At 45.6% G+C, this 24,529-nt stretch overlaps 1 protein-coding gene across 1 annotated transcript; it reads left to right on the top strand.

Moving 5' to 3' along the window:
- Positions 1-227: 227 nt before the first annotated feature.
- actr1b (actin related protein 1B) lies at positions 228-23,956 on the top strand. Its single transcript, XM_078565466.1, has 11 exons — positions 228-304; positions 5,720-5,784; positions 6,623-6,698; positions 8,140-8,265; positions 10,568-10,692; positions 11,304-11,520; positions 12,929-13,021; positions 13,659-13,833; positions 14,934-14,995; positions 15,090-15,130; positions 18,839-23,956. Exons 1-11 carry the CDS (start codon positions 257-259, stop codon positions 18,939-18,941), a joined length of 1,131 nt encoding a protein of 376 aa, XP_078421592.1. The 5' UTR covers positions 228-256; the 3' UTR covers positions 18,942-23,956.
- Positions 23,957-24,529: the final 573 nt, after the last annotated feature.

Below are 24,529 nucleotides of genomic sequence, written 5' to 3' on the forward strand. Positions count from 1 at the left end.
TCTGCGTTTATTGGTTGAACGGATCTGCCAATCGCTGAGTCGCTCGGGAAAGCTCGCCCCACCAGGACGCACGAGCCGGGCAGGCGCAGTGCGGATGGCCCGCCCGGGGGGCGGGCGTGTTTGCGCAGGCGCAACAGGGCGGGGCAGGCGGGCGGTTTTTTTTTCCGGGTCTGCGCAGGCGCCGAGTGAGCTCTCAGGTTTCTGGGGGTTGCGGTCCAGAAGTGGGGGGGAGGAGGAAAGAAAACCGATTTCGCCGATGGATTCGTACGATATCATCACCAACCAGCCCGTCGTTATCGATAACGTGAGTAAGCAGCTCGTGGCCTTCAAAGTCTGGGGCCGCCCGGGGCTATGTCTGGACGCCACCGGCAGCCTTTAAAGGGATGGTCCCTGCGCTCACCCATTAATTTCGCCGACAGAAAAGGGGCAGCCTGTTAAAGTCTTGGTGCTGATTGACCAAATTGTTCCCCAGCCCCCCCATAGGGCTCTGCATGGTCGCCTTTCATTGCAGCTCTCTTATTTCACTCTCTCAAAGGGATGTCAGCCAAACTCCTGGTCTCACTGACCAGTGAGAGTTTCAGCTGGGGTGGAATATTTTTTTTTATATATATATATGTATAAAGCATGCTGACAAGACTCAGCAGGCTGGGCAGCATCTGTATGGAGGGAGAAGCAAGAGTTAACTTGACAGGTCAGGCTGGAGGAAGTAAAGAGTAAAGAGTCACAGGTTTTAACTCAGTGCAGAGGCAGGGGGAGGAGCAGACGAAAGGTAAGTCAGGCCTGTGGTTAGGGTGTAAGGCAGGAGAGGTTGAATGGCCCAAAAAAGGTACGTGGCAGAGGTGGTTGACAATGTGTCTATGTGTCAAGGTGGGCTTTGAGGAGGCTGGGTCAAACACCTGGACATCCCTTCCAAGCAGCACTGTGGGTGTACACCCACGTCACAGGAACTGCAGCGGTTTAAGAAGGCGGCTCACCGCCGCCTTCTCAAGGCCAGTTAGAGGCAGGCAATGAAGGGTGGCTTTGCCAGTGATGCCCACATCCCTTGAAAGCATTGAAAGCTGCAACTGACAACAGTAGAACCATTACCAGAACCTGGGGTCTTCAAAAATAACATAGGAGCAGTAGCTCAAATTCCTGGAGCCTGTTCATAAGACCATAAGACATAGGAGCAGAAATTAGGCCATTCGGCCCATCGAGTCTGCTCTACCATTCAATCATGGCTGATAAGTTTTTCAACCCCATCCTCCCGCCTTCTCCCGATAACCTTTGATCCTCTTACCAATCAAGAACCTATCTATCTTGGTCTTAAATACACTCAATGACCTGGCCTCCACAGCCTTCTGTGGCAATGAATTCCATACATTCACCACTCTCTGGCTAAAGAAGTTTCTCCTCATCTCTGTTCTAAAAGGTCTTCCCTTTACTCTGAGGCTGTGCCCTCAGGTCCTAGTCTTTCCTACTAATGGAAGCATCTTCCCCAAGTCCACTCTATCCAGGCCTTTCAGTATTCTGTGAGTTTCAATCAGATCCCCCCTCATCCTTCTAAACTCCATCGAGTATAGACCCAGAGTCCTCAAACATTCCTCATATGTTAAGCCTTTCATTCCTGGGATCATTCTCGTGAACCTCCTCTGGACCCTCTCCAGGGCCAGAACATCCTTCCTGAGATACGGGGCCCAAAATTGCTCACAATATTCTAAATGTGGTCTGACCAGAGCCTTATAAAGCCTCAGCAGCACATCCCTGCTTTTATATTCTAGTCCTCTCAAAATAAATGCCAACATTGCATTTGCCTTCCTCACTACCGACTCAACCTGCAAGTTAACCTTAAGTGAATCCTGGACTAGGACTCCCAAGTCCCTTTGCACCCAGATTTATGAATTCTTTCCCCATTTAGAAAATAGTCTATGCCTCTATTCTTCCTACCAAAGTGCATGACCTCACACTTCCCCACGTTGTATTCCATCTGCGACTTCTTTGCCCATTCTCTTAACCTGTCCAAATCCTTCTGCAGCCTCCCCGCCTCCTCAATACTACCTGTCTCTCCACCTATCTTTGAATCATCTGCAAACTTAGCCAGGATGCCCTCAATTCCTTCATCTAGATCATTAATGTATAAAGTGAAAAGTTGTAGTCCCAACACTGACCCCTGCGGAACTCCACTAGTCACCGGCCGCCATCCTGAGAAGGACCCCCTTATCCCCAATCTCTGCCTCCTGCCAGACAGTCAATCTTCTATCCATGCTAGTACCTTGCCTCTAACACCATGGGCTCTTATCTTACTGAGCAGCCTCCTGTGCGACACCTTGTCAAAGGCCTTCTGGAAGTCCAAGTAGATAACATCCATTGGCTCTTCTTTGTCTAACCTGCTCATTACCTCCTCAAAGAATTCTAACAGATTTGTCAGTCATGACCTCCCCTTGATGAAACCATGCTGACTTTGCCCTATTTTACCAAGCACTTCCAAGTATTCTGAAATCTCATCCTTAATAATGGACTCTAAAATCTTACCAACGACCGAGGTCAGGCTAATCGGCTTGTAATTTCCCGTCTTTTGCCTCACTCCCTTCTTAAACAGAGGAGTTACATTAGCGATTTTCCAGTCCTCTGGGACCCTCCCTGACTCCAGTGATTCCTGAAAGATCACCACTAACGCCTCCACTATCTCTTCAGCTATCTCCTTCAGAACTCTGGGGTGTAATCCATCTGGTCCAGGTGATTTATCCAACTTCAGACCTTTCAATTTTCCTAGCACCTTCTCCTTGGTAATGGCCACCATACTCACCTCTGCCCCCCGACTCTCTTGAACTTTGGGGACGTTACTCGTGTCTTCCACCGTGAAGACTGAGGCAAAGTACCTATTCAGTTCCTCTGCCATTTCTTTGTTCCCACTACTACTTCTCCAGCGTAATTTTCCAGCGGCCCAATGTCCACTTTTGCCTCTCTCTTATCCTTTATATATCTATGTTCAGTGCCCTGACTGACAGGGAGGTAGGGAAGGGAGACAAGCCAGCCATAGGGTCACCGACTGTGATTAAATATATTTCCGAAGGTTTCATCGCATGACTTGTTCCCTCCCCCATTCCAGCTACTAGTTGGTCAACATATCCATCCTTATGACGTACTGCCTCCCTGTGCCACTTAGAAAGCAAAAAGACTCATTGCCCAATTGAGTGATGCTTGACTGTCAGCTCAGTGATGACTTTTTGCCCCATTTCCAATATTTTTATCTATGTTCAAAGAAAATAAACAAAAATCTTTTTTAATGTCCCGATGTCTTTTCTCCAGCATTGCACAAAGCAGTGTACTGGAGATTGATCTCCCATTCCTGGAGACTCCAGGCTGTTCCTGAAGGGTTGGCAACCCTAGTCGGACACCTGGGAACACCACCACCTGGAAGTTTTCCTCCAAGGCATTCACCATCCTGACTTGGAAATATATTGCCGTTCCTTCACTGTTGCTGGGTCAAAATCAGCACTGAGGGTGTACCTACACCACATGGACTGCATTGGTTCAAGAATGCAGCTCACCCCCACCTTCTCGAGGGCAGTTAGGAATGGGCAATGAATTGCCAGCGATGGCCACATCACATGAATGAGTAGAAATAATAAAGTCATTCAGGATCTTATTGCCATTTCCACGTGAGGAAATGCAGATTGGAATGGATGAATCTGGTCATTGTGGACTGCCATCATGAATAAAAATAACCATCGAATCTTCTTGTATCGAAGCAAAATACTCCGGATGCTAGAGATCTGATATAAAAACAAACCGCTGAGAAAACTGAGCAGGTCTGGCAGTGCCTGTGGAGACAGAAAGTGTTCAAATTTCGAATCCAATAGGACTCTTCTTTTGAAAAACATTCGCATTGTAATCAACGTTAACTCTGCTTCTCTCTCCACAGATGCTGCCAGATCAGCTGAATTTTTCCAGCACTTTGTTCTTATTCCATGAAATCCGCTGATTGGCATCTAAAAGTGCTTTATGTGTACTCCGAAATGGTCCACTCAGTTTTCTGGGCAACCTGGGATTGGTAATGAATTCACTTTGCCAATGTTTTGAAAACAAATACTTGGAAAAAAGGGACAGCGAGTGTGCATGTTGGATGAGGATAGATTTGGCGAAAGTGATTTTCTGATTGCTCTCTAGTCCTGCTTCTGCTCTTGTTCTTCTCTTCCCCTTTCCTAGCCCTGTTTAGTCCTCCCTCCAGTCTTTTAGTTTCTCTGATGGCTCACACAGGAGAAGTAGCTCTTGGACAAAATACTGAAGCCATTGAATCTTGATCAACGTTTGGGTCTTCAGGAGAGAGAGAGGGAAAAAAATACATAATCTGCTGGTTTTAATTATGCATTTCCAGCACCAGATAATTTTTGGATTTTTGATTTTTTTTTTAAATTTTGATTTTCAAACAACTATAGCTGATATTGTCACTACAGTGACCCGGCAGCACTTCTCATGGAAGAATTTAATAAGGAAAAGGTTTGAAGAACAAAAGTTCAGAGCCCTGTTTTATGTCAAGCTAAGACATTAGGGCAAGAGGGCATAGGTTCAAACTGACAAGGGGTAAGTTCAGAATTAATGTCCGCATGATGATGATGATGTGGATAGCATTTTTGGATTTTATAAATAGCAGCATCATCTTCAAAAGCAAAGAGATAATGATAGGTTTGGCAGTACAGAAGTGATTTACTTTTTCCAGTATACATTAAAGGATGCTAAAGCCATTGAGAGTGTACAAAACAACACATGGTTTTGTCTTTTAAGCAGTGTAATTCCAAGGATTTTTGCTCCACTGCCTTACCCAGAAATCTAAAGTGTTGATCACTGTTGGTGTCAAGAAGTTCAGATTTCAGTTCCAAACTGATCTCTTACTCTGAAGAAGAGTCATGTGGATTCGAAACATTAATTATATTTTTCTCTCCACAGATGCTGCAGACCTGCTGAGTTTTTCCAGCATTTTCTGTCTTCATTGCCAATTTGAACCTGCATCTCTGCCCTACAGAGTTTAATTTGTGTTGCAAATTAACCTCCTGTGCCATTCATTAGATACTATGTAGGAATTATTAAATGAACAACAGGCCAAGTTCCATCTACTTTACCTTCTGCTATCCTGTAGTTTCATGATGGACAGTTTACATAATCCTGTTATTCTGTGTTTGGGTGTGTGTGTGTTTGTGAGAGAGAGAGAGCAGGCACATCAGAAAGATTTTTGAAGTGGCCACTGGTGTATTGAAAAGGTGCTTATGTCTCTCCTGATATGAGAGCATTGTGGAAGTCTTGGATGGACTGTGCTTGACCCAAATAACCCATAAAAATTGCTCCCCGGTATATCTTGTACAGCTGTTCCAGGGTTCACTTATTGTGTAAGAGTTTGCTGGCCCCACAGAGCACAAGGACCAGGTTCAACCCTTCATCTGGTATCTCTGGGCTGGGGAAAAGGAGAAGGGGAGCACAATCAGCCTGGGTTCCTGTCCCTCTTCACTGTCTGTTGGCCCAGGCTGGCATGCGCTGATGTGGATTCTGGGCAAGAACCAGTCTGGAGTTGTGTTTTTACGATTGTAGTGCAGCAGTCTCGGGTAGCACTTGTTGACTACTTTGTCCTATGATGAATGCTCAGCTGGGTAAGATGCTGGAAGGGAGAGCTGTACTTGTTGGAAAGTTGAAAGGCTCCCTGTGCACTGAGTAACTGTTCTTATCATCTTTTCTTTTATCTATCCAGGGTTCAGGGGTTGTCAAAGCTGGATTTGCTGGTGATCAAATACCCAAGTACTGTTTCCCCAATTAGTAAGTATGTTCATATACATTTGTCCACTTGATGGTGCAGTGTGACTATTTAGAAGGGTTGGCTTTGCCCTCCATCATTTACTTTGTTTCAGACAAATCTTTATGTTCATCAAGTGAGAGATGTTAACAGGAAGGACTGTCTGCTGCAAGCACTCCTGAATGAGACCTAGTATTATTGGATGTAACGGAGAGCACCTTCTACTGTGCTGCAAACATGCTCCTTTCCCCAGGTTTATATGGACCCCAAAAACTCCGCTTGCTTTTTATGTTTACATTTCACACATGCCAGTGATGCTGATGCCTGTCATAGCACGACTGACAATTAGTTCAGTTAGGAGTTGTTTTGTGCTGGGGTCCCTGATGGCTCAGTTGATTAATTATCCAGCAATTCAAGCCAGTAGATGCCAGCTTCCATCCCTGGCTTTGCACTTTGTTTCTTGACAATGCAGCTTTAGCTAGTGACTAGGTAACAGCCCTTCTTTATTGAGGGATAAATCAGGCTGTGCTCCCAAATCAGGCTGTTGTCCTTCTGGCAAGCGTGCATGTGCACGAGTATCAATGGAGGACAATGTTGTGCTTCTTCTGTGCTGTCTCACATGTGAAAAATGTCCATGCAAGTACGTTCCCTGTCGAACTGTACATTGTAAGCGTTAGTGCTGTCAAGAAAGGATGGGAAGTACTTGGAAGAAAATGGTTATTAAATGCAGGTTAAACTGATTGTGCAACAGGGGGCATCAGTCAGTGGCACCAGATGGAGCAAATCCATCCATCCATAACAAAGCCTCACCAATTGCCAGTGTCATCACTGGACATTAACAATGATTCTGTTTTGACCTAGTGTGGGACGACCAAAGCACGTTCGAGTGATGGCCGGAGCGTTGGAGGGTGATCTGTTCATTGGACCCAAAGCTGAGGTATTGTGCTGGTTCCAAATGTCCACTTTGACAATTTAAATAGCCTTCCTTGTAGAACAAGCAGCTGTGAGCTCACAGAAATGTCATGAAGCAGAAGATTTTTCTCCACCCTGAAACCTTATTTTGCAGGTGAACAAAGTTCTTAACAGTGACTCGCTGCATTTCCACTCCCAGGAACTCCACGTAACTTGTGTAATGTTTGAAACTTTGTTGAACATTCAGCCTTTATCTCTTTCCTGAATATCGGTTCACAACCTGGGGATTGAATGCTAAGTTCACACGAGTCAGCGGCTCTGCTGAGAGGGATAAGGAACGGGAGTAAGTCATCCACTCCCTAAACTCTGTCCCACCATTCAATTTTATCATGTCTTCATTCCACCTACCCCACCTTGGCTTGTAGCCTGTAATACCCTTGCCGAGCAAAAGTGTGTCAATCTCGGTTTTGAAATTTTCAATTCAACCCTCCGGCCTCAAATGTTGCTGGTTTATAAAGATTTCCATGACTGCATGTGTGTGAAGTATTTTCTCAGGTCATCCATAAATGATCTAGCTGTAATTTTAAAGTTAATGCTCCTTGTTCTGGACTCACCTCCTATAGTTTTACTCTATCCAGCCTTTCAATTCCATTGGTCATCTATAGCACATAGACTCGCAAAGCAGACCTGGGTAATGGTTCATCCCTGGACAATGTTGTGAATGACACTGCTTTGCAAGTGTGCATGATTATTTTAACTCTGCTATTTTATGAAGTTTTTTTAAGTTAAATTTTTGCTGCGGTTAAGTGGCCTTGCAAAGCAGAAGGAAACTAGACAGACCTGTGTTTACTTTGAGGAGGGGTGCCCTGCATTAATTCTGTACTAGTTCCCTGGCTGCAGGGACAAGATCAATGGCTCTCTGTGTAGATTTGCGGATATGGACTGGCTTTTCCGATTGCTGTGGTGTCGTGTATATTATTATTGTGTTCTCCTGTGCTGTTGAGTCATAGCAATGCTTCTTGTCTCTGGACTTTGGCTCCAAGCCCTTTGCTGAAAGCTGCTTAGGAAAACTGTGTTTTTTGCTGGTAACTCTGATAACTGGCCCTGACCTATACAGAACCAGAAACCCCCGTGTCTTATTGCTGGTACTTACTGAGTTTGCTCAGCAGTGAGAAGGTTGCAGTCACTGATGGTGCCCCTTCTTGACCCAGCGACTCCTTCAGGAAAGCATGTTGATTGGAGGACCGTTTCAGACTCTGCACTGCCCTCCTTATTTGAATCATCCAACACTGTCACATCACTAAGCACTTAAGAAAGGTAACTGAAGGCAGCTGGCACCCAGCAAGATTCAGCACCTTAGGAGAGTCCCTGGGGAGGTGGGGAGATAATGTTTCAGTCGTCTGTTTATTTGTGTGTGCTAATTTTGTTCTTCTCATCCTCATATCTCCTACTTCTGCCCGCATTAGGAGCACCGAGGTTTGCTCTCAATCCGTTATCCCATGGAACACGGCATTGTGCAAGACTGGAATGACATGGAGAGAATCTGGCAGTATGTTTACGGCAAGGACCAACTGCAGACATTCTCTGAGGAAGTGAGTGTTTGTATTGCAATAGTGATATATTTTCACTTTCCCTTGCATAATTCTGATGATCCCATACTTCAAACTATTAAGTAGTCCATCTCTTCGCTAATATCTTTCACAGAAGTCCTAATAATCTCTCAGCCATTGCCTTACTAATCTCCACATTCTGGGTATTAAATACAAAATTCTCATCTACAAGTTCCCTCCCCCCCAACTTGCATTGAACTCGCTTGTCCACAGATCTCCCCCCGCCTCTTTTCTGCTGGCACCCAGTGCTCTTTCCACGCTTGATTGCTGTGCGCTCGCTCTCTCTCACGCTCTCGCTCTCTACTCTTAATACTAGTGACTGAACCTTCACCCAGCTGTTGTCACTCTTCCTTGAAAAGCTGCCTTAAAACCAGCCTCTTCAATCTTCCCTTCAGCCACCTCTTACCTCAGTTGTAGTCTGACCCACCATCGCTCCCCCCCCCCCCCCCACCCCACAACTCCCCAACTCTAATGTGAGACACTCTAAAGGTATTGCGTAATTGTTAGCTGATTGCAGTTTTGGCATTGATGCTTTAATATGGTCCGTTGTATTGAAATAGGCTGCGGGATGGGTACCACTCTCAGTTCCCATTAAAAGTCCTGGTTCCACCTTGGCTCCTTCCCAAGGGAGAGTTTCTGTGCCTGTGTTGAAGCGCCACATTTCACTCCCCAACATCTAAACAAATATTACCCTTTAATGGAGACACATGGTGGTATCACTTCTTTAAACTTTCATATGAAAGTTTAAACAGATTTTTGAATCAGCACCCAAACCGCAAACTTCATGTTGGTTGCAGTTAAGACAGGCTGTGAAGTCCTAATGGTGTTTTGACGTAGCGCACTCGGACGACTTCTCGCCTCGTTCACACTCCATGGTTTGCATCAGAGTAAAGCCAGAGCCACTCTGCACTGAATCGAACGGAACAGCACAAATGAGCCCTATGGTTCCAAATTATTACTTTGAGGGATTAGTCTGAAGGCTGACTGCCACATCGGGCTGTGCATTTTCCTGGTCAAGTTGTCTGTGGAGGAATTGCTGGCGCAGTAATTGCTCCAGGTCCAGTTACCTATTGGAACCTTCCTTTTCTAGCCTTGGCTACGGCTGAGAATTGAACCCAACGGTGCTGTAATTCCTGGCCTGCTAACTCACAGCAGCTTTAACCCGAGAATCCAAGCCACAACCCTGCCTGAAATTTGGGTGATGTGCTGATCCAAGGATTCCGAGCAGGAAACTGGGGAGGAATGTGATCACCACAAAGGAACGAAATCATGTTCGGAGCGGCAGCGCGACAGTTTCCAAGCGAACATAAACTTCCATTTTATGTATTGCATTTTTTGCCTTATTTTGCACCAAACAAGATGCAGGATGTTGGAACGCTTTGCATCATAGCTGGCAGGACAAGTTGACTTGGCTGTTGTTTGTTAAAAACAAGGGCTGTAAGCTTTATAAATAGAAGCATCGAGTACAAAAGCAAGGAACCAGCATTGAGTGTTTTCAGTTGGATGAAGGGGCAAGAAAAGCTGGTACTGCTGTCCTCAGAACAGACAAAGTTAAGGCAAGTTTTAATAAGGTGTTCAAAATTATTATAAAGGGTTTGACACAGCAAATAAGAAGAAACTGTTCCCACGAGCAGGAGGGACAACAACCAGGGAGTACAGATTTCAGGTAATGTGCGAATGAACCAGAGGCAGGATGAGAATTTTTTGCCCACTGAATTATGACGCTCTTGAGTGCACTTAGTGAAAGGTTAGCAGAAACAAATGCTCCATGGAAGCCTGAATATACTCAGGTCCTGTAACAACTTCTCTTCTGAGGAAAGATGAGTGGAATGTAACATATTGGGTACCTCTTTCAAGGAACTGGCACAGGCAGGATGCACTAATTGGCTTTCTATTCAGCCTTCAAAGTCAACATGCAGCACTTGCAGGTCAGGCACACCACTGTAATGATGCACAGTAAAGCTCACTCTGCACAGCAAAGCTCACTCTGCACAGCCCATCAAATGTTCCCAGGTCAGATATGGCGGAGTGCAAAGCTTTCTCTATTCTTCCTCCCCCCAACCATGGACATCAGCCCAACCTCCAACGGTCTCGTATGTGTCATCTTTCTTCCCCACATTGTATGATTGGTGTGGACCCTTGCCTGCTAGGAGCTGGATTGAAATTACCCTAAACTCGGATCACGAAGGTCCCTTTAGAGGAGAAAGATAAATATCTGAGCAATGCTAATCTCCCACCCGTGTTGTTGGTAACCCAGTACAAAACTGATCTCTTTGTATTGCAGCATCCAGTGCTCCTCACAGAAGCTCCATTAAATCCAAGCAAAAACCGGGAGAGGGCAGCGGAGGTGTTTTTTGAGTCATTTAACGCCCCTGCACTTTTCATTTCAATGCAAGCTGTTCTGAGTCTGTAAGTTGCCTAAATTGAACTAGTATTTCCGTATTTTCTGACTTGTTTGTGGTTTGGAGTTTTGAACTGCATTGCACCAAGGAACACAAGTGAAGGAATTTGTATGAAAAGTAAAAGCCTTGATGCCTTTGTGTTCCCAATTCTTTGTCCTCTTCCCCTGAACAGACTGACTCTCGTTGGGATATAGCTCCATGAATACCAGCAGCCCTTTAGAACCCCATCCAAGTGGTCAGTTTTTATCTTGCCAGGCTAGCTAGCAGTGAAGGGTGCCCTGAACAAACCTCATTTTATCCTCATCTGATGCCCTTATGCATGCATTCCCAGCAGGAGTCACTTGATCAGGGCAGAAGCACCATCTGTTTTATTTTACCTCCACCCCAAGACTGTTGAGACCCAAGTGCTGCACTGCCCTGAGTTATGATAGTTTGCTCAGCACCGACCAGAGGTTGACTTTGAGCTCTTCCTGTGTCAAGTGGCTCCCTGGCACCTAAGTCACCATGCAGCTGGATTTTAAGTCACTCAAAACGATAGCAGCCTTTCTCTTAGATATTCCTGGTGCTTCAACACTGTGACCCTGCACTGTCAATAAATTCTCTCCATCCTACCTGCAGATATGCCACAGGCCGGACCACAGGCGTAGTGCTTGATGCGGGGGATGGTGTCACTCACGCTGTCCCAATCTACGAGGGCTTTGCCATGCCGCACTCGATCATGAGGGTGGATGTAGCTGGTAGGGATGTATCCCGCTACCTGCGTCTGCTTCTCAGGAAAGAAGGGTACGACTTCCACACAACTGCAGAATTTGAGGTTGTCAAAACAATTAAAGAGGTGGGTGCACTTTTTTCTAATTTATTCATAAATGTAATGTGGGCATCATTGCCAAGGCCAGCGTTTATTCTCCATTACCAAGTGTGCTTGAGAAGGTGCTGGTGAGCCGTGACCTTCAGCTGTCCATGTAGTGCAGGTAGTCGCACAGCACTGCTAGCTGGGAAGTTCTAGGACTTGTGATGCAGTGGTGGGGAAAGAATGGGAATATATGGCCAAATCAGGATGGTGTGGAACTTGGGGGTGCTGGTGGTCCTATGTGGCTGTTTCCCTTGTCTTTTTGGATGGTGTTTTGTCTTGGGTTTGGGGTCTAGATGGGGGTTTCTTTTGGGTTTGCCTGTTACCCTAAGAATGCTGCATAGACTGTTATTTGTAAAAACCATTCACGTTTATTTACAGATCTATGTATATCTTAATACTCTACAGGAGGATGTACTTCTGCTTCCCATTAGATCTCAGTCTTTTCTTCTTGTGACATTACATCACAGTTACATCAGTATCAGGTGTTGCTGATGTTAACCCTTAACTTTACAGATGGTAGCGGGAAAGCCCTCGCCCCTTGTCCAAATAAGCATTGTTGCACCTGGTGAGTCAGTCTGTCAGTTGTTTATTTCACCGAGGCATTAAACCTCACCCAACGCCTGCAAGTCATGGGCTCATGATCCAAAATGTTACCCCTGGATCAGTCTCATTTCCGTAAATCTATGGCGGGGTGAGGGGGGTGTTTGGGTGGCGGGGGGGGGCGGTGGTGGCACCAAATCTAGCGCCTATCCTGGCAGTAACTTGAGGGCACCCATGTCAGCACAGATTGATGGGTGCATGTGACAGGGTGGGGGTGGTTCAATGTTTTTGACCCCTGCACTTTGGCCTGATATTCCCCACTCCCCATTTCAGAAGACAAGGTGCACACACGCAGTGCAAAACCCCGACCACTTTCTTGTGACTCAGCTGCTCACCATAGAATTTGTATAGCCATGGTGGGAGCCAAGCTCATTGCTTTTAACATGTTTATATTATGTGGCGTGAGATGACTCCTCAGACACACAGCTTGCAACTGCACATCTCACCCCTGGGATTTGTACGATGTTGACAGTTCTTTTTATAGCTATCCCTCAATGGTGAGTCAGTGATTTCAGCACTGCTTCTGCACACCCTTGTACTTAAATACAACATCATTCCACAGAGAAAACCCATCACAAACCCGACACAGACCCCCATCACGGAGGTTGCGCAATGAGTCTGCGTGCCAATTGCAGCTACAAGTTAGGTTTTAAATACAGTCGATTATAATGTTTCGATGCTTTGTAAATGACAATTAGACTCTTCTCTTGCACACAGATATTTGTATTTCAGCAGATATATTTCAAGTACTGTGGTTCGGGCAAAAATTGACGTGTGTTTTGCTTTACAGCGGGCCTGTTACCTTTCTATAAACCCTCAGAAAGATGAGACGCTGGAGACTGAGAAAGCACAGTACACCCTACCTGACGGGAGCACTTTAGAGGTATTGTTGGAAAAATAGTTACCACAACTTAGTCACACAGTGATTGGAGAGGTATGATCCCTTGCATCATGATCGCTCTCCGTTTATCATCACTAATCTCCTGTAGGTGTTGCGTTACGTAAGAATCCAATTCTGTAAGCCCTGACAATCCTCCTGGAACTCATGCGAGTGGTCATTCTTCATGTCTGAACCTGGATGGTGACCATCAGCAGGCAATTTGATATGCAGGGCATCATCCGACTCCTATCTTGTCCTTGCCTGACTTGCACGTATGCAGCAGAATCATATGATCGTCATCATGAGTGGAAATCCTGACTGATGTCTTTATCCTTTCCATAGCCAAGGGTTTCTGGCCTGACTGAAGTTATCTAATTCGGCAAAAAAAATTGATTTTGGGACCTGTCGTGTTGGCACCGCACACGATGCTGAAAGCGCTGGTTCCATTGATAAAGTCATTGCCTGTGGATGTTTGAATGCAAGCTGTTACGGGCTGAATTCAAAGTTTGTCCCATAAATACTTATTGGCTGCTTGACAAGATAAAAACATACCTTAAAGCTGCCCAGTTACAGGTAAATCTGTGCGAATGTGGCATTTAATCATCATGTCTAATGAGCTCTTGTTTGTTGGCTGCCACAGGTGGGACCTGCCCGATTCCGAGCCCCAGAGTTGCTCTTTAAGCCTGACCTGATCGGAGACGAGAGTGAAGGAATACATGAAGTGCTGGCCTTTGCTATTCAGAAGTCAGACATGGACCTTCGCAGGACGTTATTCTGCAATATTGTCCTCTCTGGAGGTTCCACCCTGTTCAAAGGTGCTCACAGGATGCGTTCTGTCTAACTGTAGATGACTTTTAGATCAGTGTATATTTCAAAATATTCCCTTGAATCTGTGAAGCTGGCATTGGGTGGCGGTTGTTAGTTCAAGAGGAGTCTTCAAAAGGGAATTGGATAAATATTTTAATGAGAAAGTGCGGGGATATGGGGAAGGAGCAGGGGAATGGGACTAACTGGACTGCTCTTTAAAAGTGAATTGGCGCACGCTCAGTGTTTCCTTCTGTGTTTCTTTTCAATAACATTTAAAGGCTGCAATCTTGGTAGAGGGCGACAGAATGCTGCAAGATGTTGCTCCTAATTGGAGAATAGCAGAGTAAGCATTCTTGGTTCAGGTGCAGTATGAAGCTTCCTCCAGGACCGTGTGCTTCAGTCTCAACCTCAGAAGAGCACCTGAGTTCGTACAGAATTATAGACAGTTTCCTGGTGCCAAGTCATTCCCACTGGGGACTGAGCTCCAAGGAGAATTCAGAAGGGAACGTTTTAGCCAACAGATAGATGTCAGCAAGAGTTAGACTTAAGCCCATGTTTATGGGGTAAAAGCCAAATGCCACCCAGCATCAGTTGACTAAAATCTTCGTTGTAACCGGAAAAACTAAATCCTTGGCTTGACCTGATTTCCTCGAGTACGCTCACTGTACAGGCCTGAGGGGCTTATGCCGATAGCCCACGTGATCAATCACAGACTCTGCATGTGCTGAATTTGCTGAGGCAGATGGTACTTGCTATTCAGTCTGATCCAGAAAAGTCGACCAGCCCATGCCTCTGGGAATGCAGAAAGATGTACTAAACTCATCAGAGGCCTTGAGGGTGCTCTGGCAATATGCAACATGGAAGGCAGCTTCCATTGTCTCTCCCCACCGCAAGCCCCCTCCCCTCTCCACCCCCTACCTCCCTCCCCCCGCCCCCCCACACCAGCCATTCCCTCAAACAAGCCTGAGGGAGAGCTGGGCTCTCCCGCTGATGGAAGCACACTGCACATAATCACTGCGACAGCAGTCTCCAGTCCAGCAGGATCAACCAGAAACTCCCACCCCAAAACACTTGGAAGAGCCTCAACCCGAGTTTTATTGCTTTTCAGGTTTTGGTGACCGGTTACTCAGTGAGGTGAAGAAGCTGGCTCCAAAAGACGTGAAAATAAAGGTATGAGTGCAGGTTTTAACTTCTTGTCCTGATAGCCAGGTGCTGGAGTTATTGTAATGCACACTAGTTGTTCACAAGTTGTGTTTCTTTGCAGATCTCCGCGCCACAGGAAAGACTGTACTCCACGTGGATCGGGTAAGTGCTCGCATGAGTTGGGATCCAGGTATTTGAAGAGGCAGCAGCTTTGATTCAGTTTGCGTGGAGTGACTTAAGGGACGTTGTTGCCTTGGAAACTAAATTTTCTGCCCAGGTCAGATTCAAAACTGGGTGGCGCTCCCTCTGTACTGTCCCATCACATTTCCAGGAGGGATGTAATCTGGGTTACGTGCAGCATAGAGCTCCCTCTATACTTTCCCACCAAATGTTCAGTTGCAGAGAAAAGCTCCCAGTTCCCTGTCCCAATAAAGCACTGGCTGAGTTAAAATGACCCAAACTCACTTTTCTCTCTGGACTTCTGTAGCCACAGGAGTGGTGTCAGCCCAACTGATGGGGGAATCGCTCACACCTAGAGGCTTGGTATATAGGGCCAGGGGCAGTGAGTGAATTGCTGCAGTGCGCTTAGTTAAAAATGAATTTCCCTTCTTTCAGTTGGAACACAATTCGTAATTCAATTTTAATTAAAACCTGTCAGACAGTTAAAATTTATCCATTCGTTCAAAGTTTCCATTGCTCGTTGTTTGGTTTCACCTTTTTTATTTCACTTTCTAAAAACAAAAAGCTCCCTTACAATCACCACCCAAAGCCTGTCGGTAAGAGGCAGACTCCAAGGGCTGCTGATGCCAGGATATACTTGGAATGGTAACAGAATGGTTATCATCCAGGGATGTGGATAGGGTGACCAAATTTTAAAAGTCAGAACTGGAACACATTGAAAAGCCTTGGGAAGACAGGGCACAATGGTTAGACCAATCTTCATTAATTACTTCAATTTGCACACTGGGTTCAAACAATAGACATTTTAAGCTAGAAGCTGGATTTTAAACCAGCAAATGTATCTCAAACGTGGAAGATTTTGTTTGCACCCAGAGCCTCAAGCAGCAAAGGAGGCAATCTTGCCATGAGAAGCTTGGCTCAACCAAACTTGCTTGCCACCTTCCTCAGCGCTGATTGGTGGTTTTCCGATGGGTGCTGACCGACTGCCTCTCCAAGTGCAGCTTGTAGTTGGTGGACACTGCTGTCCAGCTTCTGTCATCACCCAGAGGCTGACTGCCTCCCAGTTCCCAGGTGATGATGGGGATGAACTGAAAGGAATCATGGGGTTAAATAACCCCCTTAACCTCCTATAATTTTCGACCAGCACCATTACCCCAATTATTTCACAAACATTTTGCATTCAGTCGCCTTCAGAGTGATTTTTTCCCCTAATCAGTTCAAACAGCAAGAGTGTTTTCACACAATTCGGTAAAAAGCAAATTCTTTCCAACTTCCTCACTCAAGAACTTAAATGTTCTGGACCCTAGTCGGTAAATAAGGTGACTGCTGTCCTAAAGTAAGCCATGAAGTGCCTGGTAGTTTTCAAGGTGCAGGGAAGTGTTTCCTCATGTGACGCACTGGATATTGTGTCTGCCTTCCCAAGCTCTTGAACTTGAGCCATAACAAGTCCAAGCTCCAGTGAGACTGAGCCCTGCTTCCCCACGTTCCAAACGACTTGCTTTGTGCCGAGAAACACTCACCACTCTGCTTTTCGTGTCCCTAACAAACATAGTCCATGCCCTCAGCCATCTGCAAACCAGCACAGCCTGAATGACAACATTGTTTCTCAGGCTCACAGCCCCACCCATACGCTGAAGGTCAGAAAACAGTAACCTCTATTAGGCCCCAAGAACACTCTCACACCAGCGCGCCCATGGCATCCTTGATTGGCCATTCGGAGTATTCTGACTGAATTGCCAATTGGCACTTGGCGAACAAGGGGAACAAAAAAGTTTGCACCCGGTTCTGGATGCCAGTGATGAACATTTCTGTGCCTGCGGGTATGCACGGTTAGCATTCCAATTCCCAAAATGCACCAAAGCACAAGAGGGGGTTATTTTTGGATTTGCCAACAGCAGACGGAACATGAGGGCCAGGGTGAAGGGGAGGGGACTCCAGCGAGCGAAAGTGAAGAGAAAACCGGGTCATTGGAGCAATTTGGAAAAATTGTCGAGACTCCGGGATGTTTCATGAAAACCAGGGACTTTCCCGGCAAAACTGAGGCGTCTGGTCACCCAAGGATTGGACTAATGCTCCACAGATGGGGGTTCTAACCCCGCCATGTAAACTGGGGAATTTTAAATTCAATTCATTAAATAAAGCTGGAATAAAAAGCTAGGATGAGTCGTGGTGATTGTGAAATTAACGGATTACCACAAACGCCCACCTGGTTCCCTGATGCCGTTTAGGTTCTGAAATGTCTGGAGCCTTTGTCCAAACCTGGGCAAAGGTGCTGAATTTCAGAGGTAAGAGTGATCGCTCTTGACGTCAAGGTAGCATTTGACCGAGTGTGGCATCAAGAAACCCTGTCGCAATTGAAGTGAATGGGAATCAGGAGGCAAACTGGCTTGAATCATATCTCGTAGAAAGGAATATAGTAATGATTGTTGGAGGCCAGTCATCTCAGTTCCAGGCTATCACTGCAGGAATCCCTCAGAGCAGTGTCGGAGGTCCAACCATCTGCAATTGCTTCATCCAATGATCATTCTTCCATCGTAAGATCTGACGGGAGCATGTGCTGACCCTTGCACAGTGTTCAGTTCCATTTCTGACTCCTCAGATAATGAAGCACTCTGCACCTGCATGCATTAGGACCTGAACAACATTGAGGCTTGTATTAATAAGTGGCAAGAACCTTGTATGCCTTTCAAGTGCTAGGCAATGGCCAACTTCAATCTCACCACATTCTCTCTATGTTCAATGGCATTATCATCACTAAATCTTGCAACAACAACATTACAGGGGGTCGTCATTGAGCAGAAACTGAACTGGACTAGCCATATAAATACTGTGGCTACAAGAGCAGGTCAGAGGCTCGGAATTCTGTGGTGAGTAACTCACCTCCTGACTCCCCAAAGCCTGTCCACCATCTACAAGGCACAAGTCAGGAGTGTGATGGAATTACCTCCATTTGCTTGGATGAGTGCAGCTCCAACAACACTTGAAGCCCAATACATCCAGGACAAAGCAGCCCGCTTCATCAGCACCGCGTACACCACCTTAAGCACTCGCTCCCTCCATCACTGACATACAGTGGCAACAGTGTGTACCGTCTACAAGATGCACTGTAGCAGCTTGCCAAAGCTGACGGCGCCTTCCAAACCTGGGGGCCTCTACCACCTAGAAGAAAAAGGGCAGGAGGTGCATGGGAACACCACTCCAAGCCACACACCATTCTGATTTGGAAATAAGTTGCTGTTCCTTCACTGTCAATGATTCAAAATCCTAGAGCATACCGTACCGTCCACAAGGTGCAATGTTGAGAGCACCTACACTGCATGGATAGCAGTGGTTCAAGAAAGTGGCTCACCACCTCCTCCTCAGGGACGATTAGCAATGGGCAACAAATGCTGCCCTTGCCAGCGATGCCTACATTCCCCAAACAGAGAAGAAAAAATGATAGACCCTAGGTTTGAAACTTGGTTCAAACTTTCTCTCTCTCTCTCCCTAGGCCAGGGATACTAAAACTCAGTAATATAGCAACCCCTAATGTCCAGATTGTGACCAGATAGCTCTACAAGCAGCAGAAAGAACTTGGCGCTTCTCTTGTTAATATTACTGCCTGCTGTGCCTTAAAAAGCGTTGAATCATCTGGGTCCGCGGTTCACTGTTTTTAAAATCCAAGTTCTTTGAATTCTTTTCTTCCCACAGTGGATCGATCCTCGCTTCCTTGGATACGTTTAAGAAAATGTGGGTGTCAAAGAAAGAGTATGAGGAGGACGGGGCACGTGCAATCCACCGGAAGACATTTTAACGTTGCTGGAACCATGTAAAGTTGGCGTGCTGCTGTGTAAGCTTCGTCTCCTGTCTGTACAACATAACCATGCAGAATGAGTAATGGACAAGTAATATGAGAATTTTTGATGTACGTAAAGAGAAGGGTTGGACACCACTTATCAAAACAAACTTGCTCTATCTACCCCTTTCAGGATATTGAATGATCCATTTTGATTTCACGGCTGTGGGGGAGAATTTTAGGCCAATACTTGGCATTGGTTTCAACCTTGTCAACGTTATCTGCATTTGTTCAATGAAGGAAATTATGTAATTTAACGTGTTTGACCCCCTGCTCCAACCGCCACCCCCCCCCCCACCTCCCCCTACCAATTTTGTAAATGCACAAGGGCATGAGTAGATTGCTGTTGAGAAGATCTTATTATTAACAGCTTGGCTGGGAGTGCAAGCAGGAAATGGAAAACTGCTGGGACCAGAGTTGTGTGTCCATGGGCATTCCCGCCTACAGAGAAGGCCCAGCTAAATATTTTCTGGTTCCTTTCTCTGCTTGCTGTGAACAGCACTACAAATGTTAAGTGCTGTGAGCAGCAAATGGTTAACATGTTAAACACAGGAACAAGCACTTTACTTGCAGGGGCTGGGGAGGGAAGGCGGTCGCAGTCTGAGGACCACTTGACTATCGTCGCAGATTTAGTCTCGCACTGAATAAAATTATTGAAGGAATATTTCATAACTGATAATCATTATTACTATAACAGTGTAAATAACTAGTTGATTTCCTGGAAAAACTAATGGGTTTTAAATTCTCCCTGTCTTCTCCCCCACCACCCCCCCCAACTCTCACCTGAAATGTTTAAGGAATTGATTCCTGATTATGTAATAACTGTTCTTCATTAGGAAGAGAAAACCGTTTTGTTTCCAATTGGGAAATTTTAAAATTGAACTGACATATTGCTCACAAACCAAGCTACTTAGGAGCAGTTTCAGTGATTAAATACAGCTTCAGTTTAATACTTACCTTTGGGAACTGCATTTGGTGGAAAAACTGACATCCAATAAATTGCTTGCGAGAGATTAGTTCTGTAGCTTAAAAAGGGAGATTTGGTTTGAAGTGGTTGCTATGCTGAACATGTTTGTGAAGCAGTATTGCACTGGGATCTAATGGGGCTTGGACTTAAATCTGCAGCACTTGTAATGTGGTCCTATCTCCCCTCTACTTGTTGCCCTTGACTAGCTTGCTGCTTCAACGTACCTCCCCATTCGTGGCCTATCAGATATAGATTGTTGCCTGAGATGGGAATCGGCACATAACAGCACGGTACAGGCAAAAGCTGTTCCCGCCAGCTGTTGGTGCAAGGACTTCAGGGCACAGATTTGAGGTTTTGGGCATGAGATGCAGGGAGGATGTGACGGGCAACTTTATTCCACATTGACATGGAACTCTCTGCCTACAAGGTTGGTGGAAGTGGAGACTGGATGATTTCAAAAAGAAATCGTACGAGCATTTGAGACAAGTGAAGTTGTAGGATGACTGGCATAGAGTGGGGGAATGTGAGTGACTAGATTTCTCTATAGGCATGGACTTGGTTGGCTGAATGGCCTCCATCTGTGCCACAATGATTATGACCCTATGACATGGAAATCTTTGCAAGGTATTGGGATGCTGGGTTATCATAGTTTCCATGCAGGAGGGTGAACCTCAGCTAAAATAACTGCTACAAAGGCAGAAGCAAACTGCTGAAAACGCTGGCGATCTGAAGTAAAATGGAAAATGGTGGAAACACTGAGCAGGTCAGGCAGTATCTGGAGAGAGAATTAGTGTTAACCTTTCAGGTCAATCTTTCGTGAGAATGGGAAAAAGTTGGCAATGTAACAGGTTTTCAGCAAGTGGAGAGGCAGGGAAAGGGGTGAGGGGAGCCAAGAATGAAAAGGAAACTCTCGAGATAGTTTAAAAGGCAGGGAGAGTAAATGACACGAGGAATGATGGTTCAGTGCAACAAGAGGCTGGGAATGGGACAAGTAAATAAACAAAGGGTAGAGAGGAGCTGTAAACAGCAACAGTAGAATCATTCCCACCAGTTGCTTTCAGGAAAAATGGAGAGCAGTAGTACGAGCCGAAATTGTTGGACTCGAGTTTGGAAGCCTAAGTCCCTCACAAAAAGACATAGTGTTGTTCCTCAAGCTTCATTGGAGCAGCGTAGGAGGAGACTAAAGACGTTGGGCGACCGCCCTGCAGAACACATCTCTTTTAGTCTGCAAGCATGACCCCGAGCTTCTGGTTGCCTGTCTTTTTAATGCTCCACCCCGCTCCTACTTGGACTTCTTCGTCCTCAGCCTCCTCCACTTTTCTAATGAAGGTAAGTGTGAGCTCAAGGAACATAGGCACTTGACAGTCTTCATAATTCAACGAGTTGGACAACAATTTCAGGTCATAATTTCTGCCCCCAGTTTTTAGGACGACGGGTTGTCAATGACTGTTATGCTCTTTCTTTTTGCTCCTCCAGTGGACCCATCTCTTGTTTTTTTTTCAGTTGGCCCAGTACCATTTCTCTTTGCCTTGCACCATCATCCCTTTTGTTATTTAATCTTTTCTGTCATCTATTCTATCACAGTTCTTCCCTTTTGTCCTTCATCTGCACCGCACCTCCTCCCAACTCACCACCTTTGCCTGCTTACAACCGGTTACATCTCAAATGTTTATCAGTTGTGATGATAGGGAATAGGCCTGAAACCTCACTCTCTTTCTCTTTCCAGAAACTGTGTCAGACTGGCTTGAGTTTTTCCAGCATTTTATGTTTTCACTGCAAGGAGTTCATGTCGCAAATCTTTTATCTTGCAGTCAGTGATGTCCACATGGCTGCTACTCTCAGCGGCACAATTGAAACCTGTAGCTCACCGTGTGGCAAAGTACAGGCTGAGGGCCCACATTCCATCACTCTGGTGCAGCACACTGTGGCATTGTTGGGGGTTCTGTGATAAGGAGTTGCTTGGGATTTTGGCTCTCTGCTCCATGTTACTAACCAACCCTGCTGATACTAACTAACCCTGCCTGATGCATGCCATGCAGGAGAGAGCCACAAGTTACTTAGACGATTTAGTCAATGTTTCATGCAGAGTAAGCGTTCAGGTAAATTAGAAACCCCAGGATTTATTTGTAGCCTTTGAGCTACCTTTCTGCCCCCTGTAACCAGGGGTGGGTGTATTTTATTTTGAATGGAAGTTTGTCTTGTAAAGATAATTTGGGTTGTTGTCCTTTATTGGGGGGTCTTCTGTGTCACTTGCCATTCTTGGGTCGGCACCCTGTTCTCATTCTGCTGACTCTTGGGAGGGCTCCCCTTCAGGAAGATCTCCCTCTCCTTGGCAGCTACATGCCACATGGCGCCTCGCTATAGCTGAGCGGTTATGAGTGAGCACGACAATCCAGAGGCTGCAGTAAGAAGTTCCATGAGCTGGGAGCAACAAACAATGCAACATAAGGTACTCTTAGGCATGGAGCCTGCTTGCCATTTTTGCACCAATCTTATTGTAAAGATTGAATAAGTATTGGCATGCCTTCTTATTGCTTCTCTTCACTTCAATCCATGAGACGGTGCTCCGTCAGTTTTTGTTCTAAGAGTCTTAAGTCTTCAAGTTTACTTGAGGCTGATTTACAAGTTTGAGAAAGTACTTGGTAAAGGTGATCACTTGTCCTTCCAGCTCTTTACCCAGTTAATGCACACAACAGGCAACTCTTGATGGTCTTGTCCTTAATAGTGGCCCTCTATAGGTTGGCAATTCAATGAGCCTGAGGGCTTTAATCCATGAGAATTTGGCAGGTATCTGCCATATCCACCCTTGCGAACCACTGGCAGGCATGAGACCATAAGTTGTAGGAGCAGAAGTAGGCCATTCGGCCCATCGAGTCTGATCTGCCAATCAGTGAGATCACCTAAATAATCCTCAACTCCACTTTCCTGCCTTTTCCCCTAACCCTTGATTCCCTTACTGAGTAAGATATCTGTCTATCTCAGCCTTGAATATACTTAACGACCCAGCCTCTACAGCCCTCTGCAGTAAAGAATTCCACAGATTCACTACCCTTTGAGAGAAGAAATTCTTCCTCATCTCTATCTTAAATAGGCACTTACTCTGAGATAATGCCCTCTGGTCCTAGACTCTCTCACAAGGGGCAACAACCTCTGTCTCTCATGAGCGTGTTGCTTCCATTGGTTTGTTGACCAGATGGTTGGGTTAAACTCGATGGCTTCAAAGGTCTGGCATATATCAGAAACTTAGCGCATTGCATACCAGGGGTGGCACTCGCTTTGTGTATTGCGCAGTGCAACAGTTGGGATTCTTTACTCTGTTTCCTTGACTTGCACCTCCATTTAAACTGGCTAATGCCAACTTAGTAAGCTGAGAGTAAAAACCAGGTGTCCACACTAGTTCTGTTCAGTGTGCCATACATATGAAAAGGTGTCAGGTGTCATAGTCGATCTCAACTGGGATTTCAGAGTGAGTTACCAATAAGCTGAGCAGTTCTTGGCTTGGTGGGGAAAATTGATGTAGGGTTCTCACTCCTGATCAGAATCTTTGGGTGATCCCCTCACCTCCCCACCCCCACCCCCCCCATGAGCATTGGGCAGAGAACAAAGTTGGCTGTGATGTGTTCCGAAGAGCCTACCTACCGATACTCACTGTCAGACTCACAGATGGAGAATTGGCTATTGGCAATGTACCAAAGGTCTCCTTGAAAGCACATGTGAGCATGAAGTGTCTCTGAAGCATGAATTGGGATAAGAGTTATGTGAAGTAGCGCTAAAAGTAGTTTTGGTTCTTTTTTAAATCAACTTGCAGAGAAGTTAACGGTCTGTTGGAAGAATTCTGATTTCTGTCATTTTGCCTCCCTCTGTCAAACATTTCAGAATATGTCGGTACTGCAGTGCCTTTAACCTTGTTCAAAGAGGTGTGGAAAATCTGGGACTTAAACTGGCACCAGTAAGGTTTACCTCACATGTATTTAAAATAATATAAATAAAAAGCATTTAAATGAGACCAATGTGACTTTTTGATCTACTAAAGTGGTGTCCATGGAAGTGTCCATGGAATTTTGTAAATAAATACCACTTTTTTCTCCCTACTGTCTATCCTGTCCCATTTGAATTAACACGTGGTAATATTTTTAGGAGCATGGGCTAAAGGTTCAGTGCGTGATGTGGGACTGGGCCATGCACACCAGAAGGTCACCAGTTCCAGCCCTGGAATCCAGGCAGCTTGTCTCAACTAGTTTCAGTGTTGCAGTTTTGCATTTACTCTTAGGGAATGCAAACGTGTGGAGAGGGCCCCAGGTTACAGCAGGAAATTGACCAACCACTTCTGAGCACAGTTATGACTATAAGAACAGGACTCAGCTATTTAGTCTCTGAAGGAGAGATGGTGGCATATGGTAATATCATTGGACTAGTAATCCAGAGGTTCATGTTATGTCAATAACTTAAAAGACCTATGGTCGTGGAATTTTGTTATCTCATTTATTTTGACCTGCTTTTATAATTGGGAGCCTGTGGCTTTAAATGCTGAAATATTCCACTCTGCACTTAACTCCAGTCCAGAACCTAAATAAATCTT

The sequence above is a fragment of the Cetorhinus maximus genome, chromosome 20 (genome assembly GCF_964194155.1).
Source record: "Cetorhinus maximus chromosome 20, sCetMax3.hap1.1, whole genome shotgun sequence".
In the NCBI taxonomy this organism is placed as follows: Eukaryota; Metazoa; Chordata; class Chondrichthyes; order Lamniformes; family Cetorhinidae; genus Cetorhinus; species Cetorhinus maximus.